The sequence below is a fragment of the Bicyclus anynana genome, chromosome 21 (assembly GCF_947172395.1).
Source record: "Bicyclus anynana chromosome 21, ilBicAnyn1.1, whole genome shotgun sequence".
NCBI classification, from domain to species: Eukaryota; Metazoa; Arthropoda; class Insecta; order Lepidoptera; family Nymphalidae; genus Bicyclus; species Bicyclus anynana.
The window spans coordinates 9,274,060-9,289,829 of NC_069103.1; the positions used below are offsets into that span (position 1 = coordinate 9,274,060).

At 40.8% G+C, this 15,770-nt stretch overlaps 1 protein-coding gene across 1 annotated transcript in view; it reads right to left on the reverse strand.

Moving 5' to 3' along the window:
• LOC112044342 (ubiquitin carboxyl-terminal hydrolase puf) overlaps nt 1-15,770 on the reverse strand; it is a 70,493-nt gene that overhangs the window by 16,815 nt on the left and 37,908 nt on the right. Inside the window, exons 42-50 of the mRNA XM_024080161.2 lie at nt 15,465-15,623; nt 14,539-14,739; nt 8,740-8,886; nt 7,351-7,515; nt 6,434-6,667; nt 4,867-5,001; nt 3,800-3,990; nt 1,834-2,031; nt 858-973 (exon numbers count right to left, since the gene is read on the reverse strand). Coding sequence (XP_023935929.1) covers nt 858-973; nt 1,834-2,031; nt 3,800-3,990; nt 4,867-5,001; nt 6,434-6,667; nt 7,351-7,515; nt 8,740-8,886; nt 14,539-14,739; nt 15,465-15,623 — 1,546 coding nt within the window. The remainder of the gene's footprint in view (nt 1-857; nt 974-1,833; nt 2,032-3,799; nt 3,991-4,866; nt 5,002-6,433; nt 6,668-7,350; nt 7,516-8,739; nt 8,887-14,538; nt 14,740-15,464; nt 15,624-15,770) is intronic.

Consider the following 15,770-nt stretch of genomic DNA (forward strand, 5'->3'; position numbering starts at 1 on the left):
AACATCGTGAGGAAACCTGCATACCAGAGAATTATCTTAATTCTCTGCGTGTGTGAAGTCTGCCAATCCCCATTGGGCCAGCGTGGTGGACTATTGGCCTAACCCCTCTCATTCTGAGAGGAGACTCGAGCTCAGCAGTGAGCCGAATATGGGTTGATGACGAATATTAATTTATGTATTATAGAGTAATAATAATGGATGTAAAATAGTTTGTGGGTCACACAGTTATACAAAAACTAGCGGAAGCCCGCGACTTCGTCCGTTGAAACTCGATGTAAACTTTCAACTACCTCTACCTTACCCCTACCCTACCCCCACCCTACTCCTACCCTAACCCTACCCTACCCCTACAATACGTTGAAATTTTTCCTGAATTTTCTTTGCCATAAAGCCCAAGACCTTTCCAACGAATGCAAAACTGTGGAAATCGGTTCGTGCGTTCTGGAGTTATACGAAAACCAGACTTATTTTTATATAGTAGATTATATCAAAATATATAGAAATTAAATATTTTTCTGAACTCCTTCAACATTTAAGTTGTGAAAAATTTGATAATCCTCCATGATGCTTCTCTTCTCTCTTCTCATGGTTGAGGCGTCGGACGCTTAAATACTGCTTAGCCAATGTGGTTTGTGCCATAATTTTAGGATAAACGTTTCTTTCTTTCTTTTTTCTTCATTTCCAAAATTTTTGTAAAGGTGTTTAGAAAGTTTTTACTTAACGTAGTAATATATACTCAGAGGCACAATTATCCACCCACTTTAATATGACGCGAATATATTAAAATTAAAAAAATTGTGCCTCTGAGTATATTTATATTAAAGGTGTCTACACACTACAAAATGTAATAAACATACCCTGTAAGTACGCGGAGAGCGTGCTTCTACGAAACGCGGCGGCCTCCCGTGCGTCGGTGCCCTCGGGCGTGCTCGCCGCGCCGGAGCCGCCCCGTGCCGCCAGTATCCGTGCCAACCTGTAAAAAGTTAATAAATACTGATACAAAGGACTTTGTTACAAGGTCCTTAAAGTTCACAATTGCTTATGATTATATTGTAGGTAACGGCGAGTTTAAAATAAACAAGCATATAGGTACTTAATCCATAATGCACTTTACTGACATGTCCATAAGGTTCACAAGGTTAAGGTTTGGCTGGTGGGAGGCTTCCACCCTATTGACTAAGACGTACCGCCAAGCGATTTAGCGTTCCGGTACGATGCCGTGTAGAAACCGAAAGGGGTGTGGATTTTCATCCTCCTCCTAACTTGTAAAAAATAAAAAAAAAACCTTCCTCGATAAAAGGGCTATCTAACACTTAAAGAACTTTTTAAATCGGACCAGTAGTTCCTGAGATTGGCGTGTTCAAACAAGTTTATTTTTTCAAAATAAAATTTAGCCTATGTTACTTGTGGATACTGTAGCTTTCGAATGGTGAAAGAATTTTTAAAATCGGTCCAGTAGTTTTTGACCCTATTCATTACAAACAAACAAACAAACATGTGGCCGCGTGGCGCAGTGGGTAGTGACCCTGCTTACTGCGTCCACGGCCGTGGGTTCGATTCCCACAACTGGAAAATATTTGTGTGATGAGCATGGGTATTTTCCAGTGTCTGTGTGTATTTATACATTATATAAGTATTTATATGTAGTATATAATTGTATATTAATATTATAATATCAACTATCTTAGCACCCATAACACAAGCTACTCTGTATGCTTACTTTGGGGCTAGATAGTCATGTGTATTGTTTAAGTATATATATTTATTTAAAAAAAAAAATACAAACAAAGTTTTTCTGTTTATAATATTAGTATAGATGAAACGGCATCCGACCTGAGCAGCTCGTCCGCAGCGCCGGGGTAGAGGTGCGCGTGCGGCGCGATGTTGCGGAACGCCCAGTGGATGTTCTGGTGCTGCGCCAGCGTGCGCGCGAACGCGGCCGAGCGGCGGCAGCACATCCGCAGCAGCGCGTAGTACGGCGGCAGCATGGCCCGGTTGTACGCCACCACCTCGCCGTCCTCGTGGTCCGCGCTGGGAGACGGAGACTTGTTGTAGCTTGGCAACTTCGTTCGTAACACTCGAGATGTTGCGCGCGGGGCGAAGGGCGTTTTTTTTTTATTCTTTACTAGCCGACGCCCGCGACTTCTTCCGCGTGAAACTCGATGTAAACTTTTAACTACCCCTATCCTACCCCTACCCTACCCCTAGCCTCCCCTACCCCTACCCTACCCCTACCCTACTCCTACCTAGCCCTACCCTACTTTTCTGGTTGATTTTTTACACCTTGTGTCCGTAAAACCCAAATACCTTACGGAACCCTATTTTTTCCAAAATAAAATTAAGCCTATGTTACTTGTGGATAATGTAGCTTCCGAATGGTGAAAGAATTTTTAAAATCGGTCCAGTGGTTTTTGAGCCTATTCATTACAATCAAACAAACAAACAAACAAACAAACAAACAAACAAACATACAAACGAAGTTTTCCTCTTTATAATATTAGTATAGACAAGTAAGCCCTTGACTACTACTACTACTTACTTGTGTCAGTTAATACAGAGCGCTAGTGTTTTTTAGATAGCATGGGTACGGTGACAGTAGCCTGTATGACGTTCATAATACGTACTATTGTCGTGAATCGCGGCAAACTTTCAAGAGTGAAACGAACTGTCACCCGCAACATCCTACATGAAACGAACTGTAGTGAAGCGCCTAAGTTGATTAGAAAATTTATATAGTGGAGAACTTTTTTTTTTTATTTATTCTTTACAAGTTAGCCCTTGACTACAATCTCACCTGATGGTAAGTGATGATGCAGTCTAAGATGGAAGCGGGCTAACTTGTTAGGAGGAGAATGGAAATCCACACTCCTTTCGGTTTCTGCACGACATCGTACCGGAACGCTAAATCGCTTGGCGGTACGTCTTTGTCGGTAGTCGGCGTGTAGTGATGAATGAAAAACCCGCGCAAAAACAAAAAAGATTTTACACCCGCACAGTCTTTCCGCCCGTTGCCCGCATGTCATGTGTGTGTTATCAACGAACTTGCAAGACTATAGCAATTAATACCCTCATTTTTAATTTGTTTGTTTATAAACAGTGCACATCGAGTATGGCTCTAGTAAAGTTGACATTGTGTTTTTTATTAACATCTAGCTGTCCCAGTCAAGCTTCGCTTTGAGTTATGTGCACTTCTTCCCTATCTCTACTCTACACTACTCTACCCCTACCCTACCCTATCCCTATCCCTAGTGTCATGGTTTTCGGAAAGTATCTATTAAACCTACTTCAAAAATAAAAAAATAAATTGTAATTATTCTAAACAGAAATTTAAATAGAGAATGTTAAACATCTTTTGTTATTAATATTCAAAAATCTATAAAAGGGATCAGTGTGTGGTCCTGGTGCTTTTTACTATCTCGGACTCCTGAAGTATTTTTGGTGGAAGTTTGGCTGTTGTGTAAATCAAATACATGTTACTTAACGCAGTTTCTGTTACAAACGTGGTCAGCACGGAGGTTTGAATTGGTGAGTGGAGGTTCAAGTAATTATTGTGAAGAATGGCTAAGATTAATGATGAGTTTACGAATAGGATAACATTGTAAGGTAAAATAAGGAAATACGATGAGTTTACGAATAGGACAACATTGTAAGGTAAAATAAGGAAATAAAATATGTAATGTGTTGGTCTTTAGTATTTTCTTTTCATCAGTAGAACTATAATGAACAATTTAAGTTTATTTAAAAATAAAACGTCAACTAGCCCATCATGAGTTTCAGTATTATTTCAAATGTGACTCACAGTATGTAATTGAAGGCGATGTGCTTGGTGAGCCTCTGGTTGGTGAGCATCAGCTGAACGTTCTCCGGACAGTCGACCGTCACCGCGTGCCAGAACGTCAGCAGCGCCTGCTTGTTCGGGTGTACCGCCACCGACGGCTCCGAAATCGCTGGGTGGTACAACTCCCACAAGTCCATAAAATACTGGCCGAACTATTAAAGGAGAAACAATATATGTATGTACTGGCACACGTAATTATTAAAAAAAAAACCATTATCGGCCTATCTTAACGGCCACAACTACATGGCCATAAACTATCCCATAGGAAAGGTAATAAGGAGCGTAATTAACCTTTACGGGTTGACAGGCTTAGGGTGTTAATGTCTAATTTCGTAACGATTACTATCAGTAAGGCTATTCTGTAACGATGTTTTGTATAACATGCAAGTGCGAGTTTCAAATCAACCTCTATTATATCTCTCTATCTAAAAAAAAAAAACTATAGTAAGATATATTATTAAGATATAAGAGTACTCTAAATGTGAAATTGATGCTAACACTTGAGAGTTATACAAAACGTTACAGAATAGCCCTCCTGATGTTGATGTTACCACCATAACTTGACGTTTTAAAAGAGCTTGTATACTAAGCTTAATAGATATATATGAATTTTTGATGTTTGAATCATAATGGCTGGGAACAAAGTACCATCTTCCCAACTCAGTGTTAAAAAAATTTACTATGTATTTCTTGGAAGAAATAAAAGCTCCATATTTCTTATAACGACGCAGGCCTCTAAATCCACTCCACACCTACTCGGAAAGTGAGAAAAGACTGCGACGTTGGTGGTAGGCCGAATGATCCGGTAAGAGTCCGGCACTACCCAAACGGGTGTCCATGAAGATTTTCGCCCCTACAAGAAAAATCCCCTTACAGGAAAAAAAAGGTCTCTAACCCAAAATATCATAATCCGAAGTTTTGTTTACGTTTGAAACAAACAAACCAACAATCTAACGAAAAAACATAAAATTAAAATATTTTAATTTGATCTCTTCCCCCTCAGAAACTCATGGATACAAAGCACTCACCATAAGTTTTTCCACCCTGCTGACGACGCAATAGGACATGACACCAAAGTAAGCCGTCAGCTTCATAGTTCCGTGCACCGCGATGTCTGTGTACTTTCGAGCCGCTTTCAATTTTCCCAATAACATTGTGTAAACCTGAAACAAAATTATCAAGATAAATCATTAGGTAAACTCGAGTAACAGAAACAAACACAAAACAAAACAACAAATAAACAGCCAAAAACATAGTAAACAGCCAAAAACGCGATGTCGTTGAAAAAAGAAAAAGAACAAGAAAGAGGGTAGATCGATTCTGCCCCTAACAGCTGACTTCACTTCTCATCTCGCAACTTCAGTCCCGTCGTGACCACGATCCATGCAACTGGGTCGAAATATCGACAATAAAAATCTCGTCGTTTTATCGTGGTATGTACCCGTTTAAATAACATTCATAATGAACAACCACGAAATAAGTTTAAAATCATTAGCGAGTAACAGACTTTTGACGCCGCAAATTTGACCCTTTTAATCCCTGTAGCTCCTAAAGTAATACTCGAAATTTCTTTAGATGTCTTATGATCATAGCAAACCCGTCTTGTCACAAAAAACACATATTTCACTTAAGTTAAACGTACTTTCTAAATAATTAAATGTCTAAATCCTTTGTTATATGCGTACAGTACGAATTACACCAAAGGCTACACCGAATTTACGATTTAATCGCATTTATTTTCTGAAAAACAAAATCAGAACGAGATTAATTTGCACAGCTTATCTACGATTACGGCAATTTGTCATTTCGTAACGTTAGATTGTCTATGAAAAGCAAGGATGGGTAAATTACATCGAGCGTTAACTTATCGATAAATGATAATGAATGATTCTTTAATAATTGAATTGTTGTTAGTTTAAAGATGGAAAATTGATATTTTATAATCATTTTATTTTAAATATAGTTTTTTAATGAAAATGTTATACAATAAATATGCTCACGTTATTCAATAGCGTAAAAGATATCTTACGAGTAGTAATCTTGATATCGTTACGATGCCCGCCGTTAACTCCTCAACCCTACTGATTGTCTTTGATTCATAGTCGGCCATTATTGTTTTTTAAAATGGACATCTAAGAAAATTTCAACCATAGATACTCGGTTACTATTAGCATATTTCTAATTTATAAAACTGTCATCTTCCCTACATTTACAGATAACCAATTTTTTTTTCAATACAAGACACTCATTTTGACGGCCTCCGTGGCGCAGTGGTATGCGCAGTGGACTTACTAGACGGAGGTCCTGGGTTCGATCCCCGGATGGGCTGATTGAGGTTTTCTTAATTTGTCCTGGTCTGGCTGGTGGGAGGCTTCGGCCGTGGCTAGTTACCACCCTACCGACAAAGACGTACCGCCAAGCGATTTAGCGTTCCGGTACGATGTCATGTAGAAACCGAAAGGAGTCTGAATTTTCATCCTCCACCTAACAAGTTAGCCCGCTTCCATCTTAGACTGCATCATCACTTACCATCAGGTGAGATTGTAGTCAAGGGCTAACTTGTACAGAATAAAAAAAGATAAAAAAAAAACTCACCTGGTGCAGCGTGTGGTGCGCGGTGTCCGGCAGCTTGGCCAGGTGCAGCGCGGGCGCGGGCAGCGGGCGCGCGCGCGCGTACCCCGCGCGGAAGTGCTGCGACGGCACCAGCGCCACCAGCAGCAGCGCCGCCGCCGCCCGCACGCGCGCCGCGCCCGCCGCCAGCAGCTGCGCCTCCAGCCAGCGGTCCGCCGTGCGCAGCGCCCACGCGTGCGCCGCCTTGTTGCGCGGCACCTGCCCATCGTCACAAGCACTTTGTATCAGTATCAATATACTCATATATACTACAGCCTTTCTTGATGATCCAACAAACAAAGATACTAAACAGCATTTTGAGTACTGTTTACCAACAAACAAAGATACAAAACAGCATTTTTTTTATATATTTAAAGGACATGGCCCAAAATGGGCCTATATTATTTATAATTTATAAGCAGGTCGATAGTATTTTTTACGGATAGAAGATACAAATTGCTGTTGAGAATATAATTTTTGGAACCCGCATTAATTAGATAAATATGAAATATGTCACCCTTACTTTAGAGTTGAATATTATTTATTCCTTTTGTCACAGAATGAAACAAGACTGCTAGTACATGCGCGCACACGCTTGCGATGTCACACCCGGGTGTACGCGGGCCACGCCCCCTTGCTACTTCTATTAGCTAACGCTTTTAGCGTTGTCTGTTCTGTGTGGCTTTAAGCCTCAATAGCTCAACGGTAAGAGCGGTCGGACTCACCACCGAGGGGTGATGGTTCGATCCCCGCCCCGTTGGTCTATTGTCGTACCCACTCCTAGTACAGTCTTTCCCGACTAGTTGGAGGGGAATGGGAATATTGGTCATATTTAAAACTATGGCAAATATTTTTCTATTACAAAAAAAATATATATTCGTGAAAAAAAGTTTATTGTTCACCTGCATAGCGAGCCACTCGAGCGCGGCGTGCGGGCACACGTCGGCCGCGTCCCACAGGCGCGCCAGCACCAGCTGCGTGAAGCACGGCAGGCCGGCGCCCGCGCCCGCGCCGCCGCCGCTGCCCTCCACCAGCAGCGTTAGCAGCTTAAAAAATGGGCCGCAGCTCTGAAACAAACGCGCATTTCATTGAGGAAACTGCGTACAAATGTGAATCATTTGCATAGTATGGGCCATATTATAGCTTGGCAAGTTCGTTGATGACACTTCCATGATATGCGGGCGATGGGGGGAACGGACTGCGCGGGTATAAAGCCGTGCGAGCGGGGCATCGCTACCCCCCTCATTGGCTGCGGGAGTTCGCGCACCGGTGGCACAAGAGGCGACGTGACTAGAGCGCATTGGTGCCAGTGACGGGTCCACGGGGGACGAAGGGAGTCTCCTGGATAGTGGTGTCGCTGCCCCAGAAGGGGGAGATAGGCGCGATTACAGGGACAAGGACGAAGAATAAAGAATTTGTAGGGAGTCAAGAAGGCGGCCCGGGAAAATCGCGAAGAGCAAGTACCGGGCCCGCCCTCCTACTGATTCGGCCCGAATGACTGCGAAGTCGGAGGGGCCATGGGAGGTGGTGGGTTGTCCCTACCCCCCCCCCCTCCCCTCCCGGCCCGCGCGGACCATCGGGAGACCACAATTATGAAAATTGTGGATATATTGTGAATCTTTCGCCTCATTTCAATGAAAGAGAGAGCAATACCAATCAATTCTTGGTGGAGAGGTAGTTTTAGTTAGAACGGATTTTGATTAAGGCGGTTAAGAGGCGGAAAGTCGCGGGTATACAATTTAACTATGTTAGTTCTGTTTGTCGCTGATAGATTAAGCTTTATTGGTTACTTGCGTAACTGCACCAGCCAATGGGGTGAAGTTGATAAGTTGAATAAGTCAAAGCAAAGCTTGATTAGGTCCGCTAGTAACTATAATTCAAATTTAAATTTCGTTTATATCAATTAGTTTACAAGCACTTTTGAAAAGTCAAGTTATGTCATGATTTAATGGTGGTAATTAAAGTCGAAATCTTAAAATTGAAGTTACTAGGGTTCCAAACACGCCTTGGTCCGAGAAGAGCCCACAACAAACTCAGCCGAGGTTTATTTTTTTTGGTTACCAACATTTTACATACTTATAAAGAACTAAGTACACAGTCGTATAGCGCAGTTCAACACCAAGCCATTTTATCATCTATATAATCCTTAACACTATAATAACACGTTGCCTATAAGCTTGCGTATAATAAATACTATGAACTTTTTGAGAGACATACTAGTAGCTTCATGTGGCAGTTTATTATAATTGTAAAATTACACGAAATATAGGAATATTGCAGCTTTTTATTACCTCGCAATGTTTAGCGATCGCCTGGAAGATCATGTTGACGATCTTCTGCGCGAGCGCCTCGTTCCAGCGACACAGCGCGAATATCAGCGAGCGCGTCTGCTGCAGGTTCAGACAGTCGCGCGTTTGCTGGTAGATGAAAGGAAACCCCTGGGGACATTACAAATTAACGTTTACTATTACTTACCACTGATCCACTATTATAGCATTTATTTTGCCGACTAGACCAGTGGTGCTTACATGCCATTGGTTGAATTTTGTCTATTTCTCTTCACTAGATATATTGTTGGTCGCATGTTAACAGTGTGAAATCTTCCTTTTTTCTGTTGTATGAGTATGTATTTCGTAATGTTAGATCCCAGAGGACCTGACATAACTTATTTTCACACAGATGAAACCTTAGGTTTTCAGTAGCGTCTTATGTGCTTTGAATACCTGCGTGTTTGTGGAGACTTGCTCTGTAACACCTGGGCAGGCACCAGGTGAGAAAGGTAACTAAAATAATATAGTATTTATTTTAGGTGATTACTCGAAGACGTCTGGACCGATTGGGATAATTCAGTTCCATTGCCATAATGTGAGGATCTGTTGAAGGATCTAGGACGAGAAATCACTGTGGAAAATTTAATTAATATAATGCTGGAATCAAGTGAGACCCTAACCTAATAAGAAGACCTAATAAGAAGTTTTCTGGAAAGCATAATGAAAATAAAGGAGAAAGAAGAAAAGATACTCGGAAAGTGAGAAAAGACTGGGATGTTGGTGGTAGGCCGAATGGCAGGTACACCAGCGTTCTGAAGCAGGGATGTAACGGAGGTAGTTTTATCGGAACCGAAATCGGAATCGGAGTTTTCAAATTTGGTTTATCGGAATCGGAATCGAAATCGGAGGCAGGGTCAGTTTGTTTAAGGACAAATAAAACATGATTTATAGTCAATTTCTTTTAAAGTCATTTGTTTTTTAGCATCCTGAAGGGGCGTCGAAGTCGAAGGCTGACGGCTGTACAGTATCTTTTTTTTCAGTTTCTGACTTAATGAATTCTTCATATTCAGTGGCATGGACAGACTTCAAATGACTTTTTAAGGACGTTGTCGTACCTCCCTTTCTTGAATACGTCTTCATACACAGTTTACACTTTGCCGAATCTGAATTAACTTCATTGAAGTAGTTCCAAATACAACTGGATTTAGGTTTCATTATCCCACACAAAAACAGATCACTTTCATTGATAATGTTAACGCCAAAATGTGGCGAATTGATAGTGCGGTCGAGACCTATATTAGGCTAGTGCGGACTTGACCTTATAATCAATATATCATCTGTGAACATTACTATTTTATATTATTTTATCTATATTGTCTATGAAAATTCTGTATATAAAGACAAAATTAAAAATTAACGGACACTCCGCTGTAAAAATCCGAAATAGTTGTTTCTTTCTCACCTTTGTAATCCTGCAAAATAGTTAAGAGATCCTGTAGTCAGAATCTCATTGTGTAGATTCAATAATTTACATAATTGGCGACCGTGTGAGAAAACTACAAAGAAATTGAGAAGAAAATAATCAAATCCAGCGTGAGTCGGAGTAGCCATCACCGAAACGTCAAATCGCTTCGCGGTATCAGGCTCATCATAAGAAGATCGTTGCTGCCAGGCCGGGGCCATTAAGTTCCGCATGTACCAGGCGCAATAAAAATAATCAGCATCGGACGCCCACGTAGTCGTGGGGCCGAACAAAACAAGGCCGTTGCAGCCAGACCGAGACCGTTCAAGTTCCGCATGCACCAGGCGCAACGCGAACAGCGGACGCCGGCGTAGTCGTTGGGCCGAAATAAATCAGATAAGTGTCCAAATCCACTCACAAACATTCATATTCATCCATTCATCCACTAATCCATTGCACAATCACATCACAAGCATCCATCGAACCAAAATAACCCTTATAATATCACGCACTATTAGTATAGTCATCCATTTTGCATGAAACACATTCACTAATTTTCGAATTCGCACTTTTTACCATACGTGAACCATCATTGTTTAATACTTAATCAAATTCAAAAAATTGTAACTATCACCGCACGTAAAACTAATTACTAAACTCAATTTATAACGTTAAAATTTATCCAGCCGCGCATCAATAGGTAACAAAGGAACGTCAGCGCAAGCGATAAGGAACCGGTTTGTTTAGTGCACTCGCGGTTGCAAATCGTAAACGATGTCTCTTGACGAATTAGTTCTACAACGTAACATAATAAAGCGACGCGTAACGAGGTTTAAAAATCATTTGAGTGTAATAAGTGAATTTTCTTTAGATTCGTTACAATTAAGTACTTTAGAAATAAAATTAAACAAATTCGAGTGCTTAGAAAACGAATTTTTAAATTTACAGTGCCAAATAGAATGCTTAAATTCAAGTGAATTACAGGATGAACTAGATATTCGCGAAGACATCGAAGATGGTTTCATTAGTGCGATTGTTATGGCGCGCGATATAGTGTCGCGTAATGCCAGATCTTCGAGATCTAAAGACACTTATAGTGCATCTTCGATTAGCCAAGAGCAGGTCAGTAATAAAATAACGTTAAATCTGCCTCCAATCCAAGTTTCGGAATATAACCGCAACATTTTCTGCGATGATATAGGGTTCATTAAAAATTCATTAGGTGACGGAAAGCCATATTTAGACAACGCTCAATTATGGTCGATTATTTCCGAACCTATAACACAGAGTAGCTGTAACATTAAGCCAAACAATTTTGTTTGTAGTGCGACAACAGACGAACAATCAGTAAAACAAATATCAAAAATCGGGGAAGTCGAAGATTTACCTCAAAATTCATTGCGATTTAAAAAATCAATTAACAATAGCGATAAATTGTGTGACCAACAATTAGATAAATACACAACTCGCTTACAATCAGGTCGTTTTAGCGTCCGATTACCCCTTAGGGATTCACCAACGGCCCAAGGGAATTCATTTACTCAATCTTACATGATAAAATTATTTTCACGTCAAGTACCTTCAAGCATTAATAAACTTCAAATAGTTTTGGAGACTTGTAAAATTTTCGAGCCGCTAGAATTACTTTCACCGTCCATTCAATCAATCTTATTTGTATCTAAAATACGAGTACCTAATCAAAGGATAAGGGCGTTTAGTTTAGAATGCGATCAAATAATATCACGTAATACTTTAAAAGAGTGCGAGAGTATGCAAGCGAAAACAAACATTCGCAACACATTGAATACTTCGCGATATGAGCCTTGTGACAATCACATTAAGATCGAAGTTAGTTCGCTTTACGACGCGTCAATGTGTGAATATCGCGCTTACATTCACTTCAGCTCAAACATCGCGCGCGCAAAATCGCGGGTAGTTCTGGCTTGGGAAGCCTAAAATAATAACTCCACGAATTGAGCTATCCTCAGCGCTGCACGCCGCTAGGTCTGGCGTAGCAGTCCTAGATTCATTTCTCGCACCTAATTACAAAATATATTGGTGTAATTCAAACGTTTTACTTGGCGTATTGTCGAAATTAAAGGCACGCTCGGCGATTATTGAGCCAAATATTTTTAATTTTAAAAATTATTTTAGTATATTTAAATTAAAGCATTGCCTCGCATATGTGTTACGAATTATTAAATATTCTATATATCCTAACGCTAAAAATGCGTCTCATTTATCTCGAACAGAGTTAATTAAATCAGTTACAAGGTACAGATTTCGATACGATTCATCAGCGTACCTGTACGACAAAAAACACCGGATCATTTTAGACATTTATTGCATAATAAAATTATTGTTTCATTACGAACTCACTCGATTCATCCATCATTCATCATTGTATTATTCCCTTACAGTATGCCCACTGGGGGGAAAAATAATAGCACGACGCACCGTGTATGATTGCCTAGTAATCACTCTCCACTGTGGGCGATTGATAACTCCCACAATTGAAGATTTACTAGAACAACGTGTGATGACTACCTTCGTATTTCTAACCGTCATGTCAGCTGCATGCAAATTGATCATGTTTTTATTCATTCAAGAATCGAGCAAATCAAACGTTAGACTTTGTAACAAACGTGCAAAGAAAGTCTTAATTTATACAACCTACATATTTATGCTCCTCAATTATGTAGTTTATGGGAAGAGGGTATCATGCAAGCAGGGAATCATATTAAAACTTAAAATATAGTTGGGAATTCATTTCACATTTGAGGAACAGAGCACGTTTTAAATGCAAGTGGTGGCTATACTAAATAGTACATCCCTTGCATCCTATGTCTTCCTCTCCTAACTTTCTCCCTCTCTTCCCAGGGCACTTACTGGTCGGCCGGCGTCTGACTACGCTTCATCTCATCGGATCAACGACCAGAGCTCCAACTGAAGTAGAACTACCTATAGCAAGAAGGCAACATCACATACGAGGACTTCAACGAGCGCCTGAGCCGGGTCACCTCGTTTCTCTTTCACGCTGCACGGAAAGTAGTGCGAAGAGAGCTAATCGGCATTTACCCCTGTACCCTCCTACTGATTCTTAAACGCTTAACGTTTCAGAGGGGGGAATTTATGTTAACGCCAAAATGTGGCGAATTGATAGTGCGGTCGAGACCTATATTAGGCTAGTGCGGACTTGACCTTATAATCAATATATCATCTGTGAACATTACTATTTTATATTATTTTATCTATATTGTCTATGAAAATTCTGTATATAAAGACAAAATTAAAAATTAACGGACACTCCGCTGTAAAAATCCGAAATAGTTGTTTCTTTCTCACCTTTGTAATCCTGCAAAATAGTTAAGAGATCCTGTAGTCAGAATCTCATTGTGTAGATTCAACAATTTACAGATAATAAGCCGCAAAAATCAAAACAATTATCTATAACCTATAAACGTGTCGTGGGCGTAACAAATAATAACAATTAACAAGTGAAAAAATAATTGATGATAGAGTGCACGTAGTGGGGGTCGGGGGATTCCCCGCGCGACATGTATGTACCTGTTCGGCACAGGCCGTCGCGCGCCGCCCGCTTTGTTTCGTTCGACCTCCGATTAACATCCGATACAAAAGTATCGGAACCGAAGTCGGAACCGAAAGTGTAATAATAATCGGAAGTTCCGACTTAACGGAACCGGAATCGAAGCTCCGTTACATCTCTGTTCTGAAGGTAGGAGAGGTTTTTAGCCGGTAGCAGTCCGGCATTAGCCAAACGGGTGTCCATGAGAATTTACCCCCCTTTTTTATTTAAAGGAAAAAAATAAAAATAAAAAGGATTTGATGATGGGATTCTGTTTGTTAATTTTTCATTAAGTATTTTAAAGCACTACAATGTAATGGAGGTTTGCAGTCAATCTGATAATAGAACAAAAACACAGATGAGGGAACTCCTCAATGGTTCACAGAGGTTCATTGAAGTCCCATTATCACGTACACCGGCCAATCACATGGATTTATGGAGCCTACACAATCGGACATGTTCGATCTTGTGCCACCTTCGCCGTTCTACCACAGGACTGCTAGGCATCGCAGAGTTCGGCACCGCTACGTTGGCGAAATTACTCGGTCGCGTACTAAGCGGTTTAGTTCCTCTTACCTTATACGCACTGCAAAGATGTGGAATGCTCTCCCAGCTTCAGTTTTCCCCACCGCCTACAATATGGGTATCTTCAAGTCAAGAGTGAATAGGCATCTTCTAGGCAAGCGCGTTCCACCATAGGCTGCATCATCGCTTACCATCAGGCATGATTGCATTTAAGCGCTTGCTTATTAAAAAAAATACAAAGGCATACCTTCGCATGCAACAGAGCGCGCGCGTCCGGGTCGTCCAGAGCGAGGTGCCCGGCGGCGTCGCGCGAGCGCTCCACGAGCCCGCTCACGAGCGCCACCATCTTGTCGAGCGCGCCGGGCCGCAGCTTGTCGCCGCAGCTCTCCGCCGCGCCGCTGCCGCTCCCGCTGCCGCTTCCGCTCGCCTCGTCGCTTGGAGATTCCACCTGACGATTTTATTATTAAATAATTTATGTTTGTATATTACTTTTTATTTTTAATATTTATTGAAGTTTGCCTAGAGTTGCGTCAAAACGTCATTTCAATGGCTCCACTGAAGATCAGACGCAGCAATATGCTGAGTGGAGACCCTTTTAGGATCACATCATGCTAGTTGTAAACTATTTAACCGACTTCCAAAAAGGAGGAGGTTCTACGTTCGGCTGTATGTATGTTTTTTTTATGTATGTCCAGCGATAATTCCGTCATATAAGGACCGACTTTGAAAATTCTTTTTTTTTATTATTGTTTTGTTCTTTTTCCTTTGTGTGATGTACATTCTAAATAAAAATTTCTTTCTTTATTTATATCATTACAATTAGTACTGCAGGCCTACGATGCGCACCACGGCATATCTCAAGACGAGAGAAAAACAAATGTCAACCAATAGCGGCGAAGTTAAAAAAAAAGTCTCTCATTCGTTGCGTTGGGACGAAGGAGTCCACTCCGCCACTAATTCCTTTTAAAAAATATATGAATATTTGCTATATATTTTTTTAATATGACCAATATTCTCATTCCCCTACAACTAGTCGAAAGACTTCATTAGGAGTGGGTTCGACAATAGTCCAGCGGGGCGAGGATTGACAATTCGGGAATCAATAATGATCGACATTTGTTTTTTTTTTCTTCATGTATATCGTTAACGCATGCTAAGCATGGTGTCGCATACCGTGTTGGAGTTCTGCCCCAGGTAGAAGTTGACCATGGAGGAGATGGCGTTGACCCGCAGCATGAACTTGCCCTCCTCCTCCCCCATCTTGCTGAACTCGTACAAGAGGCTGAAGTACTCCGTCAAGTGCCTTAAATGAGATCGGGCCCCGTTTTCCATCTAAAAGTTGTGTAATTAGAAGTTACTCTAGTGAAGAAAGTACTTTTGTGATTATAAAAAGTTCAGACTACATAAGGTTTTTATATTTGGTTTATTAAAAAAAAAGGTACAAATTAACTATTAACATAATCTTTATAACTATTTATT